General features: G+C 39.8%; 2 protein-coding genes across 3 annotated transcripts; both read right to left on the bottom strand.

Moving 5' to 3' along the window:
* Positions 1–358: 358 nt before the first annotated feature.
* bnip3lb (BCL2 interacting protein 3 like b) lies at positions 359–12,197 on the bottom strand. Its single transcript, XM_006795633.3, has 6 exons — positions 11,851–12,197; positions 7,047–7,272; positions 4,961–5,030; positions 4,520–4,623; positions 3,695–3,844; positions 359–2,781 (listed from the first exon to the last, which is right to left on the bottom strand). The coding sequence occupies exons 1-6, from the start codon at positions 11,903–11,905 to the stop codon at positions 2,733–2,735; spliced, it is 654 nt and encodes a 217-aa protein (XP_006795696.1). The 5' UTR covers positions 11,906–12,197; the 3' UTR covers positions 359–2,732.
* A 548-nt stretch (positions 12,198–12,745) lies between these two features.
* ppp2r2ab (protein phosphatase 2, regulatory subunit B, alpha b) lies at positions 12,746–23,881 on the bottom strand. 2 transcript variants are annotated; one of them, XM_006795634.2, is made up of 10 exons: positions 23,569–23,881; positions 21,764–21,832; positions 19,111–19,208; positions 18,726–18,891; positions 18,101–18,213; positions 17,569–17,746; positions 16,722–16,886; positions 16,401–16,570; positions 15,507–15,598; positions 12,746–14,450 (listed from the first exon to the last, which is right to left on the bottom strand). In XM_006795634.2, exons 1-10 carry the CDS (start codon positions 23,573–23,575, stop codon positions 14,171–14,173), a joined length of 1,338 nt encoding a protein of 445 aa, XP_006795697.1. In that variant the 5' UTR covers positions 23,576–23,881; the 3' UTR covers positions 12,746–14,170. The 2 variants fall into 2 exon arrangements, with proteins under 2 accessions (XP_006795697.1, XP_087699694.1); XM_087843568.1 differs by having other exon boundaries at positions 23,600–23,881.
* Positions 23,882–25,314: the final 1,433 nt, after the last annotated feature.

Raw genomic sequence — 25,314 nt, 5'->3', positions numbered from 1 at the left:
TGTTCAGTAGCTCAGTAGTTTCTGAGATACTGTGACAAGCCCATCTGGTTTTTAAGTTACTTAAATCGCCTGTCTTCCCCAGTCTGATCCTCAGTTTATACTTCAGCAGGTCCTGATCATATGTACAGGCTAAATGCAGTAGGTTGCTGCCATGTGACTGGGTGATTAGACTACTTTAAACAGCTTCAAAAGATTAATTTAAATATTGCAAAGCCAACATCAAAACAAAGCAGTTGAAAATGACCTGAGTATTCAATTGAGGTTTGTAAGAACTGCAAGGTGGTTCCTCTTTCCGAAAATAAAATTTAAACTTCAGGTTGTCAACTTTCAAGATAAAGAAAAAGAAAGTACAATCATATTGCTTCATTCAGGTAATCTTTAATGACGAAAATGTTCATTATCTTCTCCAATGTAGTGGGGGAAAAAAGAGATTAAAGCAAATGTAGCATTACAATAAACACTTTCATACCACGAGTCTTTCAGCTCCTTCCATTTCTATTCACATTAGGCCCTGCCATCAACAATGGAGGTCTTTTGTTTTCACACTTTAAATCATGATCCAGGTCCAACATGACTCCTGTGCGTTCACAATCTTTGTCCAACACCAAGAGAGGAGAAAAAAAACAAAAACGTTTCAAAAACAAACTACACAGGAGAGAAGGATTACCACTTTCAAATGCTGCACATACAAACATAGGCAGAAAGAAAAGGTTAGTATCTCTGTGGCTGAAATGAGAACATCCACACCCCGCAAGTGGTTCTTAGCCAGTCTTTGAGTCAGCTTGTATGCATGATGAGGAGTCAAATTTTACTGTCCCCGTATCCTTTAAGATTTTGTTATGTTATTCTTTTGTACCGTAAAATTTCACAATGAAATTCATTTTTGAAAAGGAAACAAGTCCCTGTTAACATTTTTCATTTTGCATTTATGCTCGACTTCGTGTCATAAACAGGAAGAAACGGTCAAGCTAAAGCAAACGTGTTGTGTGGCGACTTACAGGAACTCATTGTGGTGCTATATGCTGATACGCGAACATCAATAAAGTAGACTCGGAGCAAGTGGATAAGGGGAAGAAAACTTAAAAGCACTCAGCTTACTCCTCGATGACTAAAAATAATTACAAAATAAAATAAAACAGTTGTGCAGGTGGAGTGCATATCGACTCCAAATCAACTCTGCAGAAACGCCAACTGACTTCAAGTCATCTGGACCCAGGTTGGCTCAGACAAACTGATCAGCTTCAGAGATAAAGTTTTCCAGGCATGCTACAGCCATCCTAACATTAGAGCCTGTGTTTACACAAACTTTCCTCCAGTCAGTCAGAAGCTGCTGCAGCATCACGAAAGAGAGATAGACATGCACAAGATTGAGAACCACTGGGTACCTTCTGCCTATCCAAATTGATCCCTTCATCTGCAGCGTCAAGTTAATTCTCCTCGTTTTTTGTTTTGGCAAACCTGTTGGAGTGTCAGGAAGCACGGCTGGCTGTATCATTTTCCTTAATGGCTCTAAAATCTTTGGAAGTAAGTTTCCATGTATAAAAGTAACTTGTTTCATGAGATACCCTCTAAACACTCAAAAATGTTCTCAAAGCAAATATCTAACTTCTTTTTTAATCTCAAATCAAAATCTCACTTTTAGGCCTTTTGGTATCGAACCTTTGAACAATACAACGCGTGCACTAATTTGAAACTATTATCGCATAAAGTCCAGCCCAGTCTAGAGTAAAAAAAAAAAACACATGCAGGAAATGATCAGTTATGCTCCGCCGAAACCAGGAGGCTCACTGAAAGGACAACTTGGACGCTCACAGTTTGGACAGACAGATGAACCTTTCCTGAAACATACACCACTGTTACCCAACCATATTGGTGTATGTAAAATACTGTTAGTGTACACATCGAATGGGACGCACTGCCTGCCTTTCCATCTACAACCTGTATTCCAGTTCTTGTCACCAAGCAAAATATGCAATCGTATGCACATAACTGCATATTGTCACATAAATCTAACGGCAGACAGAACCAGACTCCTCCAGTGAATTTCATGAGAGCTTGCGGTATGGGTTGGCCACTGTGGAAATGCCTTTCATTATTTAAAACTTCTTAGTAAACCACCATCATTACAAAATAAATTATTTAAAAAAAAAATCTAAATAAAATGGCTACTCTGAAAAAGGCATGGTCACATTTTTAGTCTGCGTAGCCAAGTCTGAATTTGCTTCCAAGGTCAAGTACTGGGCTACACCTGCAGGTGGCACAATCTCTGGTCAGTTCTATAACAGTCCCCCCCCCTCCCTCCTTGTCAGTTAGTCAAAAGGGCACTAAAACAGCATGTGTATAAGAAGAGTTTGGTTTGATGCTGCAACCCTCCCTGGAAACCCATGCATTATAAACATTCCAACTGATGAGGAAAAGGAAATATGTCCTTCATTTCTGAAAAGTTTATGCAAATTAGTGAAAGATATTGGGGAGGTCAAGAGTAGGGGGAGTATCAACAGCCAGTAAGAACAGTAGATCAAGAAAAAAACAAAAACAAAACAAGAGGCAGGAAGGAGGGGAGGCTGAGGAGGAAGAGGATGCACTTCTCCTGAGAACATGTCATATCTCAGGGTTTAGGAGGGGTAATAGGGGCAAGCAGGACAGGGAGGAGAGACAAGCATTCTTCTCACGACAGAAAAACTTCCTCTGACGCTTGCCCACTTCTGAGGCACTTTTCTTCATGTTCATGCTCATAAAGAGCTGGTGGGTGGCATGGTCAGCCTCTTGCCAATGTAGACCCTGAAAAGAAGGTAAATGACGTTAAACACGATTGGGTGTGGTGGTTTAATCAATGAGCTAGGCAAGGTGCCTAAAGCCTGATCTGAGGTAGGGGTACCTCAATTACTCTGTCACCTTTCATTGAATCCATTCAAAGTAAGTGGACATTAAACCAGTGGTTCCAAACTTGCGAGAGACAGTTTATATGAAACAAGAAGCTGCACACGAGACTGAAAACTACTGGTGCTACATAAGTCAAACTGAATTGAACTCTATGGGGAAGGTAGATGACAGTGGTAGAACTATACCTTTCAAGGGTCCCATTATAATAACGTTACTTAGTTACTGCTTTAAACAACTTCCCAAAGCAACTCCTGGAGACTGCCAAGTCACAATGACTGCTTAATCTGCAGATTTAATGCTAAATACTGTTTTGCATTGGATACATTTTGCTCTAAAACCAACCCTTTATTTTGAATGCAAATGCCCAGCAGACATATCTCCCCCCCAATATGATTGGTTCGTTAATGTCTCCCACTGAATACCACATCATGTTCAGCAGATGATGTCTGAAGTATTAATGCTGTGTAATGATTGTGTCTGACTGGGGAGCCAAGATTATTGTACCATGTGTTATCACAAACATCAAACCCCTGGGAGTGTCACTGTGAAGCAGCAGGTGTGCAGCCTTTTAGTCTGCAGCTGTTCTGCCAACATACAAAAGAGTGGTTGCAGCTGATGTTTGTCTGTGGTTATACAGCTCCCCCTGCTGGGGTTATGTACAACAACATGTTTGGTTTTTTTTAAAGATTTTATCCTTTTTTTGACATACATTTAAAAAATAAATCAGTTGAGCAAATTTCACTAACTACTGTCAGTCTTGCTTTAGACATAACACACGCTGCACAGGTGATCTGTGGTGTTTGATTCTTACCCTAGCCCCAGAGCGAGGATGTGTGATAGCAGCAGTGAGGGGATGAAGACTTTGAGGAACTCTGCAGAGAAGATGCCTCCTTTCTTCATGGCCCCAGTCTTCCTCATACTGAGCGTTACTGAGCGTCGGGGGTGCCGGAAATGAAATTCCCTGTTTAAAAACACACGCATTATAGATGCAGAACAGTTGCTTCATAACCTAATGCCTCTCAATAAAAGGTAAATATAGCTGTAAACATAACTTTCAGTCACATATGAAGCAAGCAAGCTCTTTCTGTGTAAGAGTTTGCACCTTTTCTTTGTTTTATACCTGCACACCTTAAAACACCTTGCGTGTTGGAGAAAAGTAGCAATTTGAAAAACACTGATGTGAAGAAAACTAAGTGATTAATCAACTAGTTTTAATCCCACAGCATTTTCAAAGCTGGTACCAATTAAAAGAGATGTTTGAGGCAGGGGTTCCCCTCTGATTTAATTTCACAATTTTAATTCCAGTCACAGTTTAGCAGGCATCTTCTTCAGAAGCTTCAGAAACATGAAAAGAACAACAAGGAACCTGCCTTTTACCCCGGCCTCAGTCTGTGCATGAGATCTTAGGTTGTATCACAGATGTTGTGCACATTTATCTGAGATACATTACAGGGGTTTAAGTAATATATAGCTTTTATTCCAGCATCAGAGCTGACACCTTATAGCAGCTGGCTTCGTATTTGTTCTTTAGAGTGAATTTATTACCATAATGATCATTTCCTTTCTCTGCACAAACGAGCAGCTGAGCATGATCACTTGCACGCAGAAGGCTGATGTTTACAGAGTTCAGACTTACTTGGGGGGAATGTTTTCCGGTCGACTAGACCAGTCTGCAACCCAATCTGCGTCCTTCATCAAGATGTCCATGTCCTTCTCCTTGTCCAAAACATCCTCTTCAGACTAAAGGCATAAAAACATGTAGTTTAGTAATAAAAGCCTGCAGTCTTTAGGACCCTCACAACCTGTCTGTCAGGACAAACGAGACTTGTTTGGAATATTTGAGCATGTGCATGCCATGTTTTCAGATGTCTGACACCAGGAAAACACATAAGTAAAACTATAATACTGATGACAGGCTGTGCAGACGATACAGAAATACACACTGGGTGTGGCAGCCATCTCCATGGAAACTAAAGGCAAGCAACGGCTGTCATTCCCCTCCAGGGCCAGTGGTTGAAGCTGCCATGGCAACAGACTGATGAAGCATATGATAGGCATATATATGCTTACGTCTTACCTGGCTGTCTCTTCTTTCCGCGTCAAAGATGATCTGACCCTCATCCTGGGGAGAGTGGGGTCGTGGGGGGCTGTGGTTTAAAAAAATAAATAAATAAATAACAACAATAATAATAATTTGACAATTCCCTCATTTAACTTTAAAGTAAACAGGTGATGTACATGTTTTGCGTCACCAGTTATCAAAGCAGTACAAAAGCGCATACATGCTGTGGTAATGTGTTCTACATACAGAAAAAAATATTACTTTAATATCAGCATTTATTGTACCAGTACCAGCTGGCGGATCCTTATCAAATTGATCTGACACACAGCAATACACAGTCTTTATGCATTAGTTTACATTGCAACACTAGGCTGGACTGGATCATATGACCCAAGACAACAAAATCCAAAAATGAAAGCTCCCTATATTATTTTAACCTTGGGGTAGAAAAAAGCCCCAGGTTTGGGTGGTATTGCAATATTAAAGTGTACTTCAGAGAGTTAGAAACCATAGGTCATGTAGCGTTTACAGTGTGAGAAATGTTTTGTCACACAATCTATAAACAAATACCACTAAAGCCTATTCCACAGCACATCCGCCTTGCCGTACCACAAGCACTATGCCTTATAAATGCATCGTCATCATGGATCTGTGAAATATTAAACAAATGAATCACTTAATATGAATAACAGGATTAAACTTGTAGCTTGTATTTATTTGCTATGAGTTAAAAGTCCTTTAAAGTGCTGCTCTTCCTTCACTCTGACCCCTCTGATGAAATGTGTGCCAAGTGTCTCAGAAAGATAAGTAAAGAAAACACTTGCCTAATTGCCTCTGAGCAAAATGACACCAGCCTTGCTCTGAGAGTGTTATGACAAAATATATGTCAAGTGCTTGTGTCCCTGATCATTTCTGAGCGGTTTGCTGATACACTGCTCTCAGCTCAAATATCTGAAATTATGCTCAGGTGACTTGCTGACAGCGGACTGATAAGGTCCCTTTTATCACAGTTTTGAGCATTACACACAAGCACACGATGTGGCTATAGGGCAAAGGGTCAGTTTGTTGCTTACATCCCAGATAAATTGTGAAGTCTGCTATGGAAAGAAGAAGCAAGTCGACTGAGACCCTTTCAACTCTGAATTGAATCTGATTTGTTGTGACAGAGAAGCCGCTCCCAAAGAGCTTTTAGAAGCAAACTGCCCAGTATTTACCACCTTGTAAGACCGAGTTTTTATGTTGCACAAAGTCTTAATGGAGCCTAAAAGCAATTTTCTCAATGGTTGTAGGGTTTTCACACCAAAATGCACAGATAAAAGCTGGTTTTATAATAAACATATGTCAGGAAAAACAATAGAAGAAAAAAAAAAGTGCAGCATAGTTTCTGGTTTAACATCATCATGCTAGTCAGGTGACAAGTGTGTTTACACTGTGCCCTGAAGATATCACATCTGATAGACTGTTAGCACAGTGAGCTAACACTTCATCTAGTACTATTCCCTGTCATAGCATGTCACTGGTAAGAATCAGGTGAAAATAAGGTCATCATAGCCAAAACCCAGTATTACTTCAGAGGCATTTGACTTGCTAATACATGCTGCCTGTTGGGTTAGTATAAAAAGGGCTTCAATTGTGCATTTTAAGATAACCGTTTCCAGTTTTTAATTTCTAAGAATAATACGTAATAAGAACATAAATATGCATAATTTTATTTTAGCAATTTGTATGGCTTTAGCAAAAAATAATTTTATTTATTTTTTTAAATCTGCCTTTCTGAAGCATGTAGCTTTACGCTGAGAGAAAATTCACAGGAAAAAGCTGAAGAGGAATCAACTTCCCCATGTGACTAAATCTTCTACAAATACAGGCCTTTATGAACCCATGACTTTCTTGACTCTTGATCGTGATTAAACTCCTCCAGATTAGGACATCTGTGTTTAATGTCAAACAGATCTGGGAATACAGGAAGCTTTGCAACTAAGCTGGTTTTATTCTGAAAGTTTTAATATTTGCACTAAAAATGAAACTTTGTTGTTAAGAATAAACTGAATAGGTTAGAGATATACGGAGGAGCTCAAGCTATGTTTGTTCTTAAAAGTACCTGTCACAGGACGAGTTGCTGCGGCTTGATTCATGCTGGGCATCCAACAGGATCTTTTCCATGTCTCCGTTGTGGATTGAAGAAGAGGATGGGACATGCTCCAAGCCTCCCACTATGGCCTCCTCTTCCTCCACCTGAGGGAGCGGCAGCAGGCCCGAAACAGAGCCAACTGTTGACAATGACTGGGCTTGGTGATTTCTGTTCATCTCCAACTCCACCCAGGACCCTGAGGGAAGAAACACAGAAATATTATTCAGTATTTGTTTCTTTCTGATGTGAGTTAAAGGCTTCATTTTAAAACATCTTCACTCAAACAGAGAAGAGGTTTGCTACTAGGCTAACTGTAATCTCTCATAAAAGGTGTTCTTGCAACAAGCAGATAGAAAACTAGCGGCTTCGGAATTTACAAGAACTTTGAGTTTAAATGGCCAAAGTTATATTTCAAGAAATACCATTTACTTTCCATTTGTTGGTCTTTTACTTATTTACAAAAAAAATAACAGTAAAATATTCTTGGATCTTTTCTTTCTATTAGAATTAAAAACAAAAAGATTGTTTATATTGTGATAAGAGAACCATTGTTATCTTAAATCTTTTTGTATAAACATGAGCCAGCTTCTATTTTTAGAAATCCAGTTGACTCTATGGACATGTGTTAAGCTAAAGATTAGATTAAATTTTGCATTGCTTTTCAAAAAGGGAGACACGTGCACATGCTTCTCTGTGCATGGACTTGAAAATAAGTATTCAGGTTATCAAACAGTTAACCAAATTGGTTTTTAAAAAGTTAACATCCACCACTTTTTATAAAATAATTACAGACTTTAAAACAAACAAACAAACAAACAAACCAGACACAATGACAGGACATGTTTAAAATGTAAATTTCCAAAAATGTGCCTTTTTAGCTTGTGAATGAAATAAAACCCAACCCTAAACCTTGATGGGTTGCAGTTAACAGGCCAGATCCTAGAGCTGTGCGGGATAGGTCATTAACTACCCTGATTAAAGTTAAGCATTCTTAGCCTTTGAAACTCACTGCTGTGCCCAGTAATGAGTTTCGAGTTGTTCTAAGTAAACTTGTTTATACCCGTTACTGGCTTGCACAGAGCTAAAGAGGAACCTCAAGCAGGCTCTCCATAAGGAAACAGCTCAGCAGGTCTGACCACACAATAGAGAGCAGGAGAAAAAGAAGAGCAGACCACTGTCAAAATGTTTTTGCTCGTAGAGAGATAAACAACAATGGATAGTTGAAGTTTTGTTCAAATGGGGTGGGGGTAGTTCACCTGCTCTCAAGTTACTGTTGCAGGAAAAACCTGGAAGTCTGGTGTGGGCTTGAATCGCATTCAAGCCATAAAAGTATATATCATATATGGGTATACCTAATGCCCCAGAACATTTTTATCCATTAAAAATTAATGTTTTGTTCTAAACCGTAAACACTATTTGTTACCAACTCACTGTGTGTTGATAGAAGCATACAGCTATCAACTCTCTCCTAATTAGCCTCATATAGAAAAATGAGAGTTGTTAAAAGGAAATCTCATATTAAATACAGTTCTAAATGGCTTTAATTTTTCATCATCTACATTTTTAAAAAGAGGAAGTGAATCAACTGTAAGCTTACAAAATTTCCCACTCTTTAAGCCTGTAGAACCTGTTCAAATCATAATTTATCTCTACAATCATGGATAATATGGAAAGCACAGTAACATACGCAAAGAATGGTTTTATAATGACATAATATTTTTTCCTGTATGTACTAAGGAAAAGTGTAGAACAAGTAACCATCATCAAAAAGATATTATTATAATAATTTAAATAGAGATGTCTGAACGAGGTCCAGGGCTGTAAGTGACTAAAACTTACATTAAGTGTGACCTGAAATGACCATTTGAGTCCATCAAGTCATCAGGAAAGTGCTTATATGTCAGGTCTGAGAGGCCTTTCCCCATAGACATGGGGAAGTCTTTAAAACCACTGATTATTATTATTTTTATTTTTTTTTAATCTTTGACTTTTGCATGTCTACATACATTAGTCAGAATTTGACTGATTTATGTCTGTTATGACAACAGAAGTCTCTTTGCCACCCACAGGGTGACAGATTCCTTGAACTATTAGTGAAAGCGGCAAAGTTTTAGCTGGAGACTTGGAAGACATTTCTCTCAGCTGGCATCTGACTGGTTATTCAGATGATAAATTGCACCTGTTGTTATCCTGCCACGACCCGTCACAATATTTGCCTTTTGTTTTATGACTGGTACAGGGTGTGACAAAGCCACAGCATTCCCTCTGATTAAGGTAAAGCGGCCTTTACTAGGAAATCCAAGCAAAAACATGCAAGACAACAAAGACAGAGCATGTCAACAATCATTTTCTGAGGGGAATTTCCTGGAAAGAGACAAACTGGGCGCCCAAAACTGGCAGTTGAAGAAGTTAAAAAGTAATGTCATTTTCACAGCCCTGTGGTGAAAGAGCACCTAGTGTACAGTATGTGCTGTGGCTGTGATATATGACGCGCTGTCCCCATTAGTACGTGATGTCTGACATGAACTGGTAACTAAAGAGTACAGCATGTCAGAGATGGGTTACAAATTTAGAGAGGGGCAGATTAGCCAAGTCTAGAATTTTGAGAAGGGGGTGGGGGGAATCTTTACGCAGCTTTAAAACACTTTCTCCTCCTACTCCACCAAAAAAAAAAATAAAATGGAGGAGGAAGTCCTTATAAATATTACCATTACAGTATGTAAACACCATGTTTAGAATTAAAACAGGCCAGTTAAAAGCAAAGGGTGCAGCCCCCCCCTCTTAACAGGCCTCGACTCAGCACTCACACTCATCCTGCAGATTACACGGTGGACTGCAAGCCAAGCTGCTGTTGACAGGCCATTGTCTCCACTCTGTGGACTAAAACCACGTTGCCATGGTGCTGATGCATCCGAACATTCTGGCCCAGCCCAGCCATCAGCTGTTGGTGGGGTTCATAGGGGTGAGACATGATAGATATGACCTCTGATCCATTGATGTTAAGGCTCAAGCTTATCCATGGTCGCATGTTGGGACTCAAGACCCCTGGGATTACATAACTATATTTATGACACTGGTGTGAGTGAGAAAACACCTAAAAAGAATCAGATTACAAAGTGCACTGCTGGCCTCTCCCTTGTGATAAGCACAAGGGCTAGCTGTCCTTATAGGTGTGTCACAGGTTTTGCACTGGGATACACATTTTTTTCCTTTTTGATCTTCTAATTTGGGCAGATGATATTCAACAGGCTGTTTCATATATATACTAAAAATGTCTGCCATGAACTCGGGTGGAATACATTTACCATCCAGTGACCAAAGACTGGCAATTTTCTAGCCTTTTTTTTAGAAGCAGCTAATCTCCACTGGTTGTTCAAAATGATATATGTGTGTGTGAAAACCAGCTGGGAAGTTTGTTTCCTATCCAGCAGACTTTGGCTTAAAATTAAGCAGCCTCTGTGTTCTTACATGCTGCTTCTTGTATAATACTCCTCACCTCCCCAACCAATTTCTTTCGTCATGTGTATAAGGTCTGTCCCCTTGTCGTTGTGGCCAAAAATGGCATGCCAAGTCATTGCATGCCATTTATGTTGTAAAACTTGAATCACAAAAGCTGTCTAGGCAGAGCCCCCCCTCAAGTAAGTAAGCCGGAGTGTCAGCGTTCTTATCACACCACCTTTAAGGGCATGTTTTAGACAGAGGGATGCTAGCCAAGTTGCGGTCAATACTGGACAATCCTTCACACCCTTGTAGCTGTTCAGCACAAGATGGAGAGTCATAGAGGCAAGTTCAGCAAAAGACTCATTCAAACACAGGAAATCAAACTTTATAAATGCTCCTGATGAAACCTAGGTGTTTTTCCACTTATAATATCACATCTATACTGTACATAACATTAGTTTAACTTTGGGATATTTAATTATTTTAATTTAACATTAGTTTTACTTAATTTTGTTGGGTATTTTTTGGAATTTTTTATATATTTAGAGATTTTCCATATTTGTATTTGTATAAATTAACATCTGTAACAAAACAGTATTCTGATTCTGATTTCAATGCAAACAATGGTCTTAAGTAAAATATTTATTTCATATCTTTCTATAAATACCAATGGACTTAGTTAATAAACTACGAAACTAAAGTAAAAAAAACCCAAAACAAAGCAAAGTGCAAATGTTTAGACAGACATGTATTTGGCAGAATAAATTAAAGCAGATGAAAACCAGAGGAAAAAAAGGAAAGAATATTAAGTTTTAATTCCGCTTATCAACAAAAAGTTATGTCGACGGGAAAAAAGTTACATGAACGACAGAAGTAACCTCAAAACTCCAAGCAAACGAAAATCTTAAAGACAGTACTTTAGTTTTCTAAATTTCTTTTTGCTACTTTCCAAGAAACGAACGATTCAGGTTAAATTACCAAAATGCATTTCCCCATTTTTGCCACTTTGAACTTTTTCGATCTAGCCTTGTTGACAAAGCAACTCCACATCTACGTTATACCTACCAATCGCTGATTGGCTTAGGATCTTGTCAATCGCGCGTACAACTAAAACACCATTGGTCCAAACAGTGTCAATAAACACGCGGAACATACCGTTCTATAAACCGTCCCCCTTGTAGGCAGCTTTGCCGTGAAAAAAAATACATAAGCATACAAAATTACTGGTTAGCCCTGCAATAAGCCTACTATAAAAGCATCCAGAAATTATTTTAGAAAGAATATAGACCGGGTAGCTGTCACAGTTGAGCAGTTTGGTTAGGATTTAGCTTACCGTTTAGCCCCGAGTCTCCGTTGTTGTCTGTAGAAGTAGTGTTAGCGTCGGACATCGTCGTGCCTGGCGAGCAGGATGGGTTGCATAAAAGGCTCGAGTCAGTGCAAAAAGCGCAGTGTTTTAGCTGCACACATTCAGAGTTGTAATAAGAGAATAGACCCGAGTCGTGCGCTTCTTTTTTTTCCTTTTGTTTTTTTTCTTAAAGATGTGGGTTGAGGGGGACAGCAGCTAGCTAAGCTACAGCACAGCTGTCGCTTGTTTTCGAGCGTTAGCTGGTCTGGAAGCAGCCAGTCTCCCCGCGAGCCCGCTCACGCCTTCGCTCCCTCCCTCTCTCCGGGAAGCTGAGTGATGACGTCACAGCCTCCAGTTGATAAGCGCGAGAGAGAGGGGGAGTCGAATTACATAACGAGGCGGAAAAAACAAAACAAAAGCTCAGGATATTACATGCATGAATAATTGGAAAACAACTGAAGATCCAAAGTATTTTTTTAAGAATTCTTTTTTTTAAAGCATCGGCATTTGTTGCTCACGGGCTTTGAGTTTGCCATGCAGGACGGGACGTGTATGCCCCCACGTACACACGCGGTCAAGCCACGAGCCAGATGAATGCTTATTACCAGCTTTCAGCAAGTGGACACCCTTTCAGCTGATTTCAATAAACTTTCAGCGGCTGAATTTTATCACGTCCATCAAGTATTCCCTTAATCGCAACTGCACGTACGTCTTGCACGGTGAATGATGGGGCAACAGCTTTAAAAAGAAAAGAAAAAAGTCCCCTTACCAACTGGAGTTTAATGATGTCAACAACAATGCTCTGTGATAATCCAGCTGTAACGCTTTGCATAACATCAGTTGAGCAGTGATGAGATCCCACCAACAACCAGGCATTCACAAGGATGCAAAAAGTAGTTCCTTTATTTTTTTCCCCCACTGTCATTGATTAAAATTGTAGTTATACATTACTAGAGGCATCAATATAGTCTTAACTGTCCACTTTTTAAATAGGGTGTGGAGACATCCAAGTGCTGCAGATCTTCTGTGAGGCTCATTGCACCGTCACAGTTACAGTATCAGTTACATCTGCAGTAGTTTAAACACTGTAATGCCTCAAATCTTTTCTTAAAAAAAAAAAAAAAAATTGCAGTCTCACATCACAGACATCCAAGTACTTGAGTTGGTGCAGCAACAAAGTCCAGTGTCAAATCAGATGTTCTTCCCTGTTGTGAAGTGCAGCTTGAACTGAATGCTGTGGTACAGGACTGGGGGGTTAAAAATCCATCCCCCCTCAAAAAAAAGAAAAAGGTCAGGCTTCATCTCACAAAATAGGACGGAACAAACCTGTTGACTCTTTAACCTTTTTAATATAAATATGACCATCATAATTATCTTTGAATAGGCCTTCTCTGATACCTGACTATTATTGAAGACAAGAGAAAACAAAAAAAAAAACAGGAGGAAGAGGAGCTAATGCACAAAAATATCACGATACACTCACACACACACACACACACACACACACACACACCCAAGGGGAAACAAAAAAACAAACAAAAACCAAAAAGAAGGAGGTCTTACTGAGTTTGGGCCTGTTTGGCCAACCAGAGCCTGAGGCACAGTGACAGAAACAGCAAGCAGGACAAAAACCTCACTGGACCAAATCTGAGCGGACAACAAAAAACAACCCCCAGAAAGCAAAAAACACTGTACTTCTCAAAATCCTGGATGTGTCCAAGATGAGCAGCAAGTTGTGATGAATGTATGGTTTAATGAAAAAAAGGAAATGTGAAGACACTCAACAAAACCAGACAGCAGAACTGATGAATTAGTGAAAAAAAAAAGTGTACACAAAACAAAGGTCAAACTTTTCTTAGAAAAGTAAACACTACAATGGCACAGGATAATAATGGGACAAACTAGGTGTTTTTCATTTTCTACCATTTTAGGGGATGGGGGATATTTATAAAAATAAGTGTGTCTGTATTCAGAATTTTAAGGAAATTAAACTTGTTTCACCCACATTAGAAAAGTAAAGGGCAGGCAGGTTGGCAAAAGAAAAAAAAAAAATGATGAAGAGAAAGAAATTGGCACAACATCACTTAACAACAAGACAGGCATCACTCTGCCACAGACAGACTGATGATGGGCAAGAGCAAGTCCTCCTCTGTCCACATCTAGTGGCAAAGTCTGGTACCTCAGTAGGGCCGGACAGGGATGCTGGTTGTCGGCATTACCACCACAGATCGCCCTGGATGAGGCTGTGTGGCTGCGGGTGGTTACAAATGACATCACCCACGCCAGATGTGACAAGCTCACCCTGCAATTAGTTCACTTTATCCTGGAATATGTAGAGGTTGTTGGTCGTTGCCACCGCAATGATGTTGTCCTGGGGATGCCAGGCAGTGTGCAGGATCTTCTTATTGAAGTCCAAACTATCCACGCTGATTTCATCCTTTTTGCGTTTGCCGCCTGTGCACACCTTGCGGGGCTTCAGGACCTGCATGGGCTTGCTGTTTTCACGGGACGCCTCCAATGTCACATCCCGTCTGTGGCCGCGATCGAACATCCTGAAGAAGTTGTTATATGAGCCGGTCATCACCACACTGCCCAGAGTAGGTGGGGAGACGTGGGAAAAGTGAGAGTCATCAAATCAAGTTATCCAAAAACAATGTCCATTAGAAAAGAAAGTTTAAACTTTGTGCACCACTAGTTTGCAAGTGAGGGGCAATTAGAGGACAACTCTAAAACTGCTTACACATCAGAAGTGATTCCCAGGTACGGGGTTGCCAGAAATCATAAGAAAGTTAAGGATAACTTCAACCAGGCTTATGGGTGAAATGACCACTGGCTATACAAAGTGGGCAGAACCTGGCAAGTCACTGAATCGTCTACCAATGAATAAAGACTACTTCTGACTGAAACATGATGTGGTAATAAATATGTTATAGGGTTACATAGGCAACCGGAGGCTGAAAAGTCAATCAGCTTTAAAGCAACAAATGCATCACATCCATTGTGTATATATTTAATATATTTTTACAGAAAACATCAGTGATGGTGTTACAAAAAACGGACCTTAGTGTTCAAGGGTTAATAATCATTTTATCACTTGTTCTTTGAAAGCTTTTTATTTTTATGTACCATTGCGTTGGTTTATTTTATTTATTTATATCCAGTGATTATAGCATATTATTTTTCCTACCTTTTATCGTTTTTATCTTTTTACTGCATTTTATCTAGCTGTACTTTCATTCATGTTTCTTCATTCAAATATATTAAATTATGCAATCCTTATGCACTTAAGTCATTTTAAAATGTCATTTATATTACATTTCTTTGATTTTTTTAAAAAAAAAAAAAGATCTTTAATTGCTTATCATTGCATATTATTGGTTTTACTATATATTTGTTCTGTCTTATCAGCTTTGGCAGATATCTGTGAAGCACTTTGAACCTGAATGAAAGGTGCTACACAAACAAGGTTTGATGGATTGAGGCCAAATGTGCAGTGCACCAACCAAAAAGAAAGAGTGGGGGGAAAAAACTTGCAGGGTGTAATCTTTAAAATTATGACAGCAATAAACAAAGTGCTACCTGAAAGATTATCTTATTTCCTAGTGTTATTATTGCAATACCCCTGTGTGTCTCAAACCTTTTACCTGTCATTGCCATTCCAGCAGCATTCAAACTTGTCAAAGATGCAGTCATTCTCATATAGCGAGCACAGCTTGCTTCTCAGGTACTCATGAACCTGCAATGATTTTTGTGGGTAGGGGGGCAGAAACATGATAATAAGAAATTTTTAAAGGAGACTTCCAAAAGACAAACCTCTAATATTCAAAATCTCCTGCACCCCCATAAAGTAGCAGGTGCTTGAATCTGTGAAAAAGCACATCTAAAATGCCTGTCATTATCTGTAACCCTATCTTTCAGGGTTGGGTCCCCCTTGTGGCCACTATATTACATTACCAGGAATGACTGGGCAAAAAAAAAAGAGAGGAAAAAAAAAAAAAAAAAGAATGGCAACTGTCCAATTGTGACATGAATATAATAAACTGCATATAATAAAATAAAAACTAAAAGTGCATTAAAATCAAATGAGTAAATATGAAAACCAGAGTTTCATTAACAGGCTGTGGACACTATCAGACAATATTAGGTGTCAATCCTCCTTCCTCTTTCCATGCATCACCTCTCAATCACATTTCCTAAAATATGCCTATAGTCCTTTTCTAGCCTTTCTCTAGCTGAGAGACATAGCAAACAGTAAGAGCCCACCTGAGATTATTACATTCCAGTAATGAAAAAAATCTATGTGCTATTATTTCCTATGCAAAATAATGACAATAAATAATCTGTAATCATTTTGATAGTAAAATATTAGCAGCAAAATCACAAAGTTATTAACAAATTAACAGATCGCCACAATTTGAAGATTCTGTGGCAACCAGGGCATCAGTGCATGAACCTACTGCCAGTCGTTTCATAACTGTTCATAACTGTGTAGTAAACCTGACACCACACACTAGTTTCTAAGTATTTGTCATTCTCACCTGATATGTCTCCACAGGCCTGTTTTCCATATTCAGGTCCCAAATCTTTACAGACAAGTAGTCTCTAGTCATCATGTAGCGTCCGTTGTGGCTAAATTTAACATCTGAGATTGATGATATGATCTCAGAGAAAAAGGAGCGATTACTTGGATCTTCTGGTTCCTCAAACACTGGATGACAGAAAGATGAAAAAGTCAAACTGCAGTGTTCGCCAAAAGGTCTACTGTGACATCAAAGTGGTTTGCATAACAAATCCAGTACTTAATCTGCCTGTCAGGGTAGAAGAAGGGACATATAAAAGTATGATGAGTAGGTACTCACACTTTGAGTGCTTGTCACATAGCGCTGAAACTCTCATGTCACACAGTCGGATGGTTCCTTTGCTGCTGCTGTAAACGAAGGTGTTACATTGATGAGGGTGGAACTCTGCTGCTGTGATCACCTCTGTAAGTTCCTCCATGTTAGCCGGTTTAATGTCAACAATATCTGAGGAGCATGCGGGTAAGGAGGGATAACGTCTTTCATACTCTGACACCTACCAAAAGAAGCTGAAGTGACTTTCAAACTGGGCGATTACAGGTGGTTTACTACCACAAGAGCTAATGGGCCATTTTAGGGCAACCTGTACCTTGCATGTGTGCATGCTCGAACTGCAGGAACTATCCCTCTGGAACCTTCTGCAGAGCCATTTTCAGGACAGTGTGACCCGATGTAGGTCCTGAAATGTTTTTTTTCATGGAGCTACAAGATTTCTTTGTTTGTCTTTTCTGTTTTCCCATTGCACTGAAGACCCACAAAGAACAGTCACATTAGCCACTGGACATGGCTACAGCTATGTTTTTCCATGCAAGACTTTAGAAAACAATGGACCAGGTTACATCTCAGTCCCCATCTCTTCTGTTCTGTGTCAGAGATGAGAGCACACACGCAAACCAGCCACAGTAGAGTGAGTGAGGCAGAACCTTCCTGCAGGTTTGCGCTAAGGTGTAGGAATAATGAAGCTTTTATGTTCACTGTTCACCCCCCGTTGGACAAAAACATCAGGCTGATGACAGACAGCCTTGAGACAAAACAAACTTAAACATATTTAGATCATCTGATATCTGGGTTTAGGTTAATGCACAAGTCAGGTGCACAGATAAACATGCCCGAATGCATCTAAGGATACTGAAGCTGCGGTCAGTGATCTCGAGGTGCCAGAGGTTGATGCGGAGGTCGTCTGCAGACAGGTAGGTCTCGTTGTCGCTGTTGACTGAGACAGAGTTGATATGGTAGGTGTGAGCGTTGGCAAACACCCTCCGTGGACTGGCTTCCACCATGAGGTCCATGGGTTTTAAAACTGGTACCTGTGATGAGAAAAGGCAGTGAAAGTTAGCTGGCTCAAAGCTCTTCACAGATTTGAAACAACATCTAGCTATTAGCTAGAGGAAAATAAGAAGCACCATCATATCTTTATACAGGAGCACAGAACACAGTCTTAGCTTTGCAATAATAGGTTACACAAGGTTCTAAAAAGACAGCCCGGATTAGTAATAACAGTCATTTTTACCATCAGCAAAAGCAAAGGATGACAAACCAGTAGCCCTTCCCAACTTCTGACACACCCAGGTTTTAAAAGTTTTTCTTCTAAAGAACTACTGGTTTGTCTGACTTGTCTAACCACACCCTTGAACCAGCCTGTGGTTGATTTGAGAACTGACCCGCAAAGATGTGATAGTGTTAGGGTCCTTGTAGCGCCCATCCTCCTCTTTGAGATTGTAGCCCTCTGGCCTCTTGTCTCGTTCACTGATTTTCCACAATTTAATCGTTTTATCTGTGGAAAAGAAAAAGACATTTTAAATGACATTACCAACTGTAGGGCACACTAAATGGAAATGTAATTTTCTTATAGATTTATGAGGTTTTTAAAGCAATTCAGGTCTTCATGTAGTCGATATACAGCAGACTTTCTTAAACTGTTTGTACTCTGAAAACGTTGCCTTTTCACCTGGTGCTATAAATAATGAACTTTTTGCTCAGTGCCTTCTATAAAATGCAAGTGTATGGTGTCTACATACATGAGATGGTGGTTTCACAAGAGTCAGGTAGCAATTTTATGACAGACAGAGTACTACTCTTAACTAACAAGCAGATTCATTAATTTCACCATCTTGTGGAGGAAATTATCATATTATGTTTTAATATCTAGTTCTCTTCACATCTGAGTCAAGTGTGACGGGCTCTATGAGTCACTCATTTCTTTTTAATGCCGGTATTCAAAATTAAACTCACTGCAGACTGTTGTTAAATATCTGATCATCAGCTTAATTAAAGAGAGAAATTTACCATTAGTTGACAACAGGAACTGAGCAGCATTCTTCTGAGGAAGCCAGCGAATCTTGTTGATTTTCTCTTCTATTTCCAAACTCTTCAGGTAGTCAAACTCTGGCTCATGGCTCTGAAAAGTGCTGTAAACATTGTACTCGCTCCGGAACTGAGGCTGATTTTTGTTCTGTTGAGAACCAGAGATGAGTAAATTTGTTTAAAAGGTTTTTTTTGTATGAAAACAGACAAAATCATATTTTAAATAAAGCCCACTATTGTTTGTTTACAGACATGCTTCCAAAAACTAGAATCATCTGTTCTGACTTTGTGTCACCAAGTCCAGAGGATGACCTTTTCTAAAATGTGTGGGAATCAAACTAGGCAGAAGTTAACCATGCAGCTGTACCTCTATTTCCTGTTGGAAGATGACTACGCGTCCACCCTTGTCTCCTGTGGCCAGCAGCTCCCCTGTGTGGTTAAATTCAACTGTAGATATAATGTCCGCTGCAAAAAAAATAAAAAGGACATAAGATTACATGTGCAATTGTAACATTTTGAAAGTGGCATACCAAGACAGATGTGCCCCTCTACTACTGAGAAAGTACACCAGGAAACCACTTAGTTATTCTCAACTAACCCTGGATTTATCCTTGTGAGAATCAGAGAGGAGACAGGCAAGTGGCCTTGAAGATGCAGGAGGATGTCACAGCACGTCGGACAGAATGAAAACGATCGCTAACCTAGTTTTCATCTTTTCTTTCCCTCTTACTCTGACAGAATTACACTTTCCCCCCCAGCAGCAGTATGCTGCTTTATACACTGAAGCTCACTCACACATAAACAGTTGTTTAACCCTTTGTTGCCCACTGGAGCAGAAAGACAACGCTCCAAGAAATTGCAGCGAGTGGTCATTGTTAACGACACAGTCCCTGAGGCCTAGAGTAAGGATTAATATATCCAAGCAAATCATTCTGACAGACTGTATTTGGTTAATTTTTAAAGTAAAGACATCAAAAATACAAATGCCAAATCTTAAAATAAGGTTAGAACGTGGCTTGAAATGACCTGAAAAGCTTGGGCATGCTGCTACTTGTAAAGCAGCGAAAGAACTATATCAGTGCTATGGTATTCTCTGTATGTTTTTTGTTGCAAAACTCCAGGCATGGTCTTGTACCTGGCATCTAGAGAATGGCAACATGCTTCACATGGAACTCTGTAGCAGTCTGACAGCTCCCAACCCTTTCACATGTTCTGTCAGTAAAGACAGTACATTTCTCACTTCACTGCATACAGTGTGGATATATACTGACTTTCATTATCCATCGTTTTCATATCTGTGATAGCCATGTCACGTTACAGGTTATTTCCACAATAAGCTTATTATTTAGTTGTTTCCTCCACCATTGCCTGCAAAACAAGCTCAGACTGACCTCCCGCCTCAAAACAGAATATCTCCATCCACATGCCTAACATCTGACTAAGTGCTCTTTTAATCAAATCCTGCTCCTTTTTTCCTTCGAACGTGCCTTTAGAGTTTGTGCTAGAAAACTCTTCTTGCATTTCTATATGATGGCCCATAGTTCATATCACCAATGCTGTACAGTCCACCCATCTCTCAGCTAAACCTTCCTGCAGCTCCTGCCTGTGCAATAATATTTCCATTTGGAAAAGGAAACATGCAGTCATGTTGTTCTTCCATCTTATTTTGACTTCCACATTTCCCCATAATTTCCTCCTTCAAGTAATTTTTTTTAAAAGCTGTAAATATGAGCTGAAGTGTTTTCATATCTTTTTATGGCCTTCCCCTACTTTGCTGACATCAGTGACTTGTTTATAGGAGTCCATTGTTGTTGAGTCTTACCACACAGTTTAAAGACTGCAACAATTCACGAACTCTTTAGATACAAAAGTTACCCACAAGCTCAACAATATGTAACACTACAGCGCGCTCTTAAAGAAAGATGGACTTAAATATATATTTTTAAATGCAAATATTGATGCTCACCTTCCATATAACTATATCACCAAAATTATTTAACAAAAATTAAGATTATAATATAATTCACCAAAATAAATCACATCTAACAGAGGTACAAACCACTCTACAGCATCTGATAGCGGTTCACAGCTATTGATTTATCCTTTCAGCCTCTGAGCTTTTGTCCATCAGCCATCTGGAGGTCCCGTTTTCCAATTTTCCTGAAAAGTACGATACTCCCACAATGAGCAACCAAGAACAGAGTGCATGGAACAGCACAAGTGGCCCTGCATTATCAGCAGGTAATTATCCAAACACCTGACTCATGTCCTTTTTTTTTTTAAGCATTCCTCTTGAAAATGCTAAAACCTCCAAATCTAGTGGCTGATCCATGTACAGAAAGTACAGAAGGACCCAGTAGCGAGTTTCCAGCAGCAACCTAAATGTCTGCATTGCCTTTTTCAAAAAGAGCTTTCCGGTGACTCACCAATGGAAAGCCTTTAATGTAAAGCAGGAGCAGCATCAAGTGTTTGGGTTGCATCTCTTCAGTGGAAACTAGAAGGGCACTTAAAAAGCACAGTCCTTTACCGTGGCAAACAGTCCGATCAGACTTTATAATCACTACATCACACACGTCTGAGCAGGAAAGGAGCAACATTAGATATCAGTTCAATGTAACAGTTTCTGAAACAGCTGGTGTACTCTGCACCCCCCACCCCCATGTGGGGCCCCTTTGGGGAGGTTTCTTAAAGAAATGTCATTGCACATCCCTAGATTGATTGGTAAAAGGAGGAAAGGGGAAGGTTTGTCAGCTCTTGGTGGTCTCCTAAAAGCCTGGGGCCACAGCTGCTTGGAATGTCTGTTCACAAGCTTCTATTATGACTGAATTATGAAAAACCGGGATTTGCATCAGCACCAAAATTTTGTCGATTCTGCCTTAGCCTCAGACTCACTCTCCTGTAGATTTTGCATAATGCTGCCAACAGGAAACAGAAAAAAATGTCTGAATTTTCACCAAGACATACCCCACTATGGCTAAATTGTGCAATATCGATTAGTCTGAATTAATCAAATCACTTACCCTCAGCTACGTCATCATCGATTGCTCCTTTCACCTGAGAGAAGCACCACTGCATGTCACCTCCAGGACCTACAGAAATACAATTATAAATATTTAGTTCTGGGTGGTTGCAGGTTTATTACATAACATTTCACATTCTGGACAATGTAAACAAGTTCCTAAGAAAACCTTTATCATATGAGTGTCCCCTGCTGCCTGTGACAGCAAGGGATAATTGATAAGATGTTAGAAATTAAAAAGAGACAGGGTTCTTGCAAAAATGTGTGTGGTCATAGATGTGCACATATCCTCTCACAACTTCTGCAATTCTAGCCTCAAAGAAAACAGACAAAAATGTCATTTTTTCTCCAAACTAACATTAACATAAAGATATTACTGTTGGGTCACAGGCACATTAAGCAACAAGTGGAAACCGGCGATTTTTAAATAAATATATACATGCTAGATCTAAGCCATGATTAGTTGGTAGTGTGGTTTCTCACTTTGAGATACAGAGTCTGGTTCAAATCTCACAAATACCAACTAAACTGCAAATGGCCTGGATGTGAAAGTGATTATCTCCACACATTCTTTATTTTAGGCCTGGTCAATTGAGGAGGCAGATGGTCTCCTAATGCAGTCTCTTATTTTTAAAATCTACATCAACAAGACAAAACTTGCTGTCTGATTCAATAATACCTTCTAATCACTTGCCTCAACAGGTTCTCCATCAACATAGCTCATTGCACAACAAAAATGTTTGGCATATTTTCCAAAGATGATCGTTTCTCTTATTGGTTAAGTGGAAACTGGTCCGATTTGTCTTTAACAACATTGAAACACACGGCTTTGAAGAAAAATGAAGGACATCTATGAGTCACCACGGATTCATCACACACACACATTCTGGACTGAATCATAAAAGTACTGATCTGGACAAAATGTAATAGCTTCACAGTGCCTGCACTTTCTGCAAGACAAAGATCCCAGAAAAGAAAAAGGCGTTCAAAGTGAACTCAAAAATCTGTTTTAAAAGCAGGATAACATGCAGTGTCATTAATTTCTCCACCCTAATGAATCAAATGCATGTACCAAATATGTCACTAGATATTTCCTTTACAAGTATCAGTCCCGTCTGGCTACGGGGGGAGCTAAAGGCCAACACGATTTCAAACAACTACTGAGCTGATGAATGAACTGAAAATCAACACTGCGCTAAATAAACTCATCTCTGCCAGAGTCCTGGTTTAGACCATAGTGCTTTTATTTGTTTCGCTTTGAGGTTGTTTTTTTTCTTCGTTTTTCCGCTCGAGCATGCGCGTGTTAAAAAAAAACAAGCCTGATGACTTTTAACTCATTTTACGCAAAAACTGTTCAGTCTGCAGCAGGGCCTGGAGGGCTAGCCTGCATGTGGGTAATGTCAAAGTTTGAGCGAAGCCAATTACGGCATGCTAGGCAAAATTTGCCCTTCTGGGCATTTGTTTAATCTTTTCGAAATAAAAAAAAAAACAACCTTAGACTAAAAATCTGAGCACTGAGGTTTTGGGGATAGCTAGCATATACGGCGTGCACAGTTAGCTTACGAAAATGGTCCCGGGCCGGTAAACAGCCAGCTAGCTAGCTAGCATTAGCCGGTAAGGGCAGGCCAGATGGAGGATGACACTTGAGTTAGCTGGCTAGCTAACGCTAGCAATAGCTAGCTACCGTTAGCTAAACCGATACTCGACTGCGAAATCTCGCGGCTAAGAGCTCATAGAAGCGGGGTCTCGCTGTAAAGACCCATGCCCGTCCACATTATTTTATGTGTAACGGTTAACGTCAATTACCTGCCATAACGAGACAGACAGTGGAGCTTGCCTCAGTCAGTCACGATCCTGCTTCCCACTCCCACGCGCTGATTCGTGGGATCTGAACTTTTTTTTTCTTCCGCTCGGTATCCGCTGTTCGTGTGCGCAGATCGAAATGTCTGCGAGGCTTTAAATTAACCGTAAAGCTGGATGTTTTATAACTCTCCTTCTTTTATTTCCCGCTGCGCTCCCTGACGTTTCTCTCTGTGTGTCAATCAACCTCCTCTGCCTCTCTTGCCGCCGGCTACTTCGCATCCCACAAGTCATTTCTTCCCCACCCCACACCACAGTCTCTTCCGCACGTGAACTAAAAGGTCTTTATAATGCGCGCGCACACAGCAAAGCAGATGCACGAGCACGCGCGTACTCACATCTGGGTGAAGAGGGTATAAACGTATTCTGCATTAATACTGCAACTCGATACAAACCTTAAGGAAGTATTAATAGTTCTTGTAGTTCTTTGTACTCCGTTACTGTGAAAAGTAACGGAGTACAAGGATGACCAAATCTGAATCAAATCAGCATGCTTGGCTAGAGCACGATTTTTCTGTTGGATTCAGGTTGAATCTTATGAAAATAATAATAATAAAAAAATCACTTCCCAATAAGCTATCTAAGATTACTCTGAATGTGTGTTGCCACAACTTGTGTCAATATATATGTACATTTCCTGAAAATATGACTTACAGTCTCAGTGAGGGAATCACAATTTAGACATAAGACCTGATCAAGAAGAAAAGGGGAGGTAGAGAAAGGAAAGGAAGATGGTAGCAAGAACTGTCCATGTGTGATGTTTGCAAAAAGGTATGAGGCAGATTTTAAAGATGCTAAGATTTTTACTGGAAGTTATTGGAATGGACAGGATTAGAAATGAGTGGTTCAGAGGGAATGCAGGTTTGGAGATGAGGTTAGCGAGATAAGGTTGAGATGGTCTGGACATATACAGAAGAAGAACAGTGGATATACAGGAAAATAGGAGTGCCTCAGAAGATGTAGTGAACAAGGGCATGCAGAGTTAATGTGGCAGACTGCTTTACAGTCCCACCTAAAGTAGGAAACCCGGTTACCGCAGGCCAGATCAGACAGAGAAACAGTCAGGTTAAAGGTGACCTTTGGATTAGCAACTAATTAATCACTGCTTTTGTGGAAGAGGATGGATGGATGCATGGAAGCATGAGGAACCAGTAAATGTAATTATTTAGATGCAGAGGTGCAGAGGTGTTGGACGTTGATATATTGACAGTACCCTGCTTCTACATTGAATGTTTTTTTTATGTGTCTTGACTAATGTATTTCAAAATTTCTTTTTCACAGCAAATTTTACTGCAGTCAAAATTTCAAAACAAGCTCTTTCTCTTTGCCTCTTCCTTTATTTTTTCAGTAAGTTATGCATACTGTAAAGGAACCAGTGTCTGTTAGCACTGCAAACACACAGGCCTTCAGATGGCAAAGAGATAGTTTCACCACCCACATGGATCCTTGAGATCCTTTATCTTCTTCAGGGGAAGTATGCCTACCGAAGAAAATAGAAATGCACCATTCCGTTATCTGTGCTAATTCAGGAACGCAAGAAATACCATCAAAAGACAAGCCTGAAGAAGAAAGAGATTGAAATTAATATTTTGTTTCTAAATGCTTGTTCAGCTGGAGAGAGACACTACTGCCAAATATAATATCTTAGACTTAGTGAAGCTGTCAGTTCTTTGCAAGACGATTCTTTCTGAC

Source organism: Neolamprologus brichardi, chromosome 7 (genome assembly GCF_056152115.1).
Source record: "Neolamprologus brichardi isolate AB-2024 chromosome 7, ASM5615211v1, whole genome shotgun sequence".
NCBI lineage: Eukaryota > Metazoa > Chordata > Actinopteri > Cichliformes > Cichlidae > Neolamprologus > Neolamprologus brichardi.
This window is presented reverse-complemented; position numbering and strand designations above follow the sequence as displayed.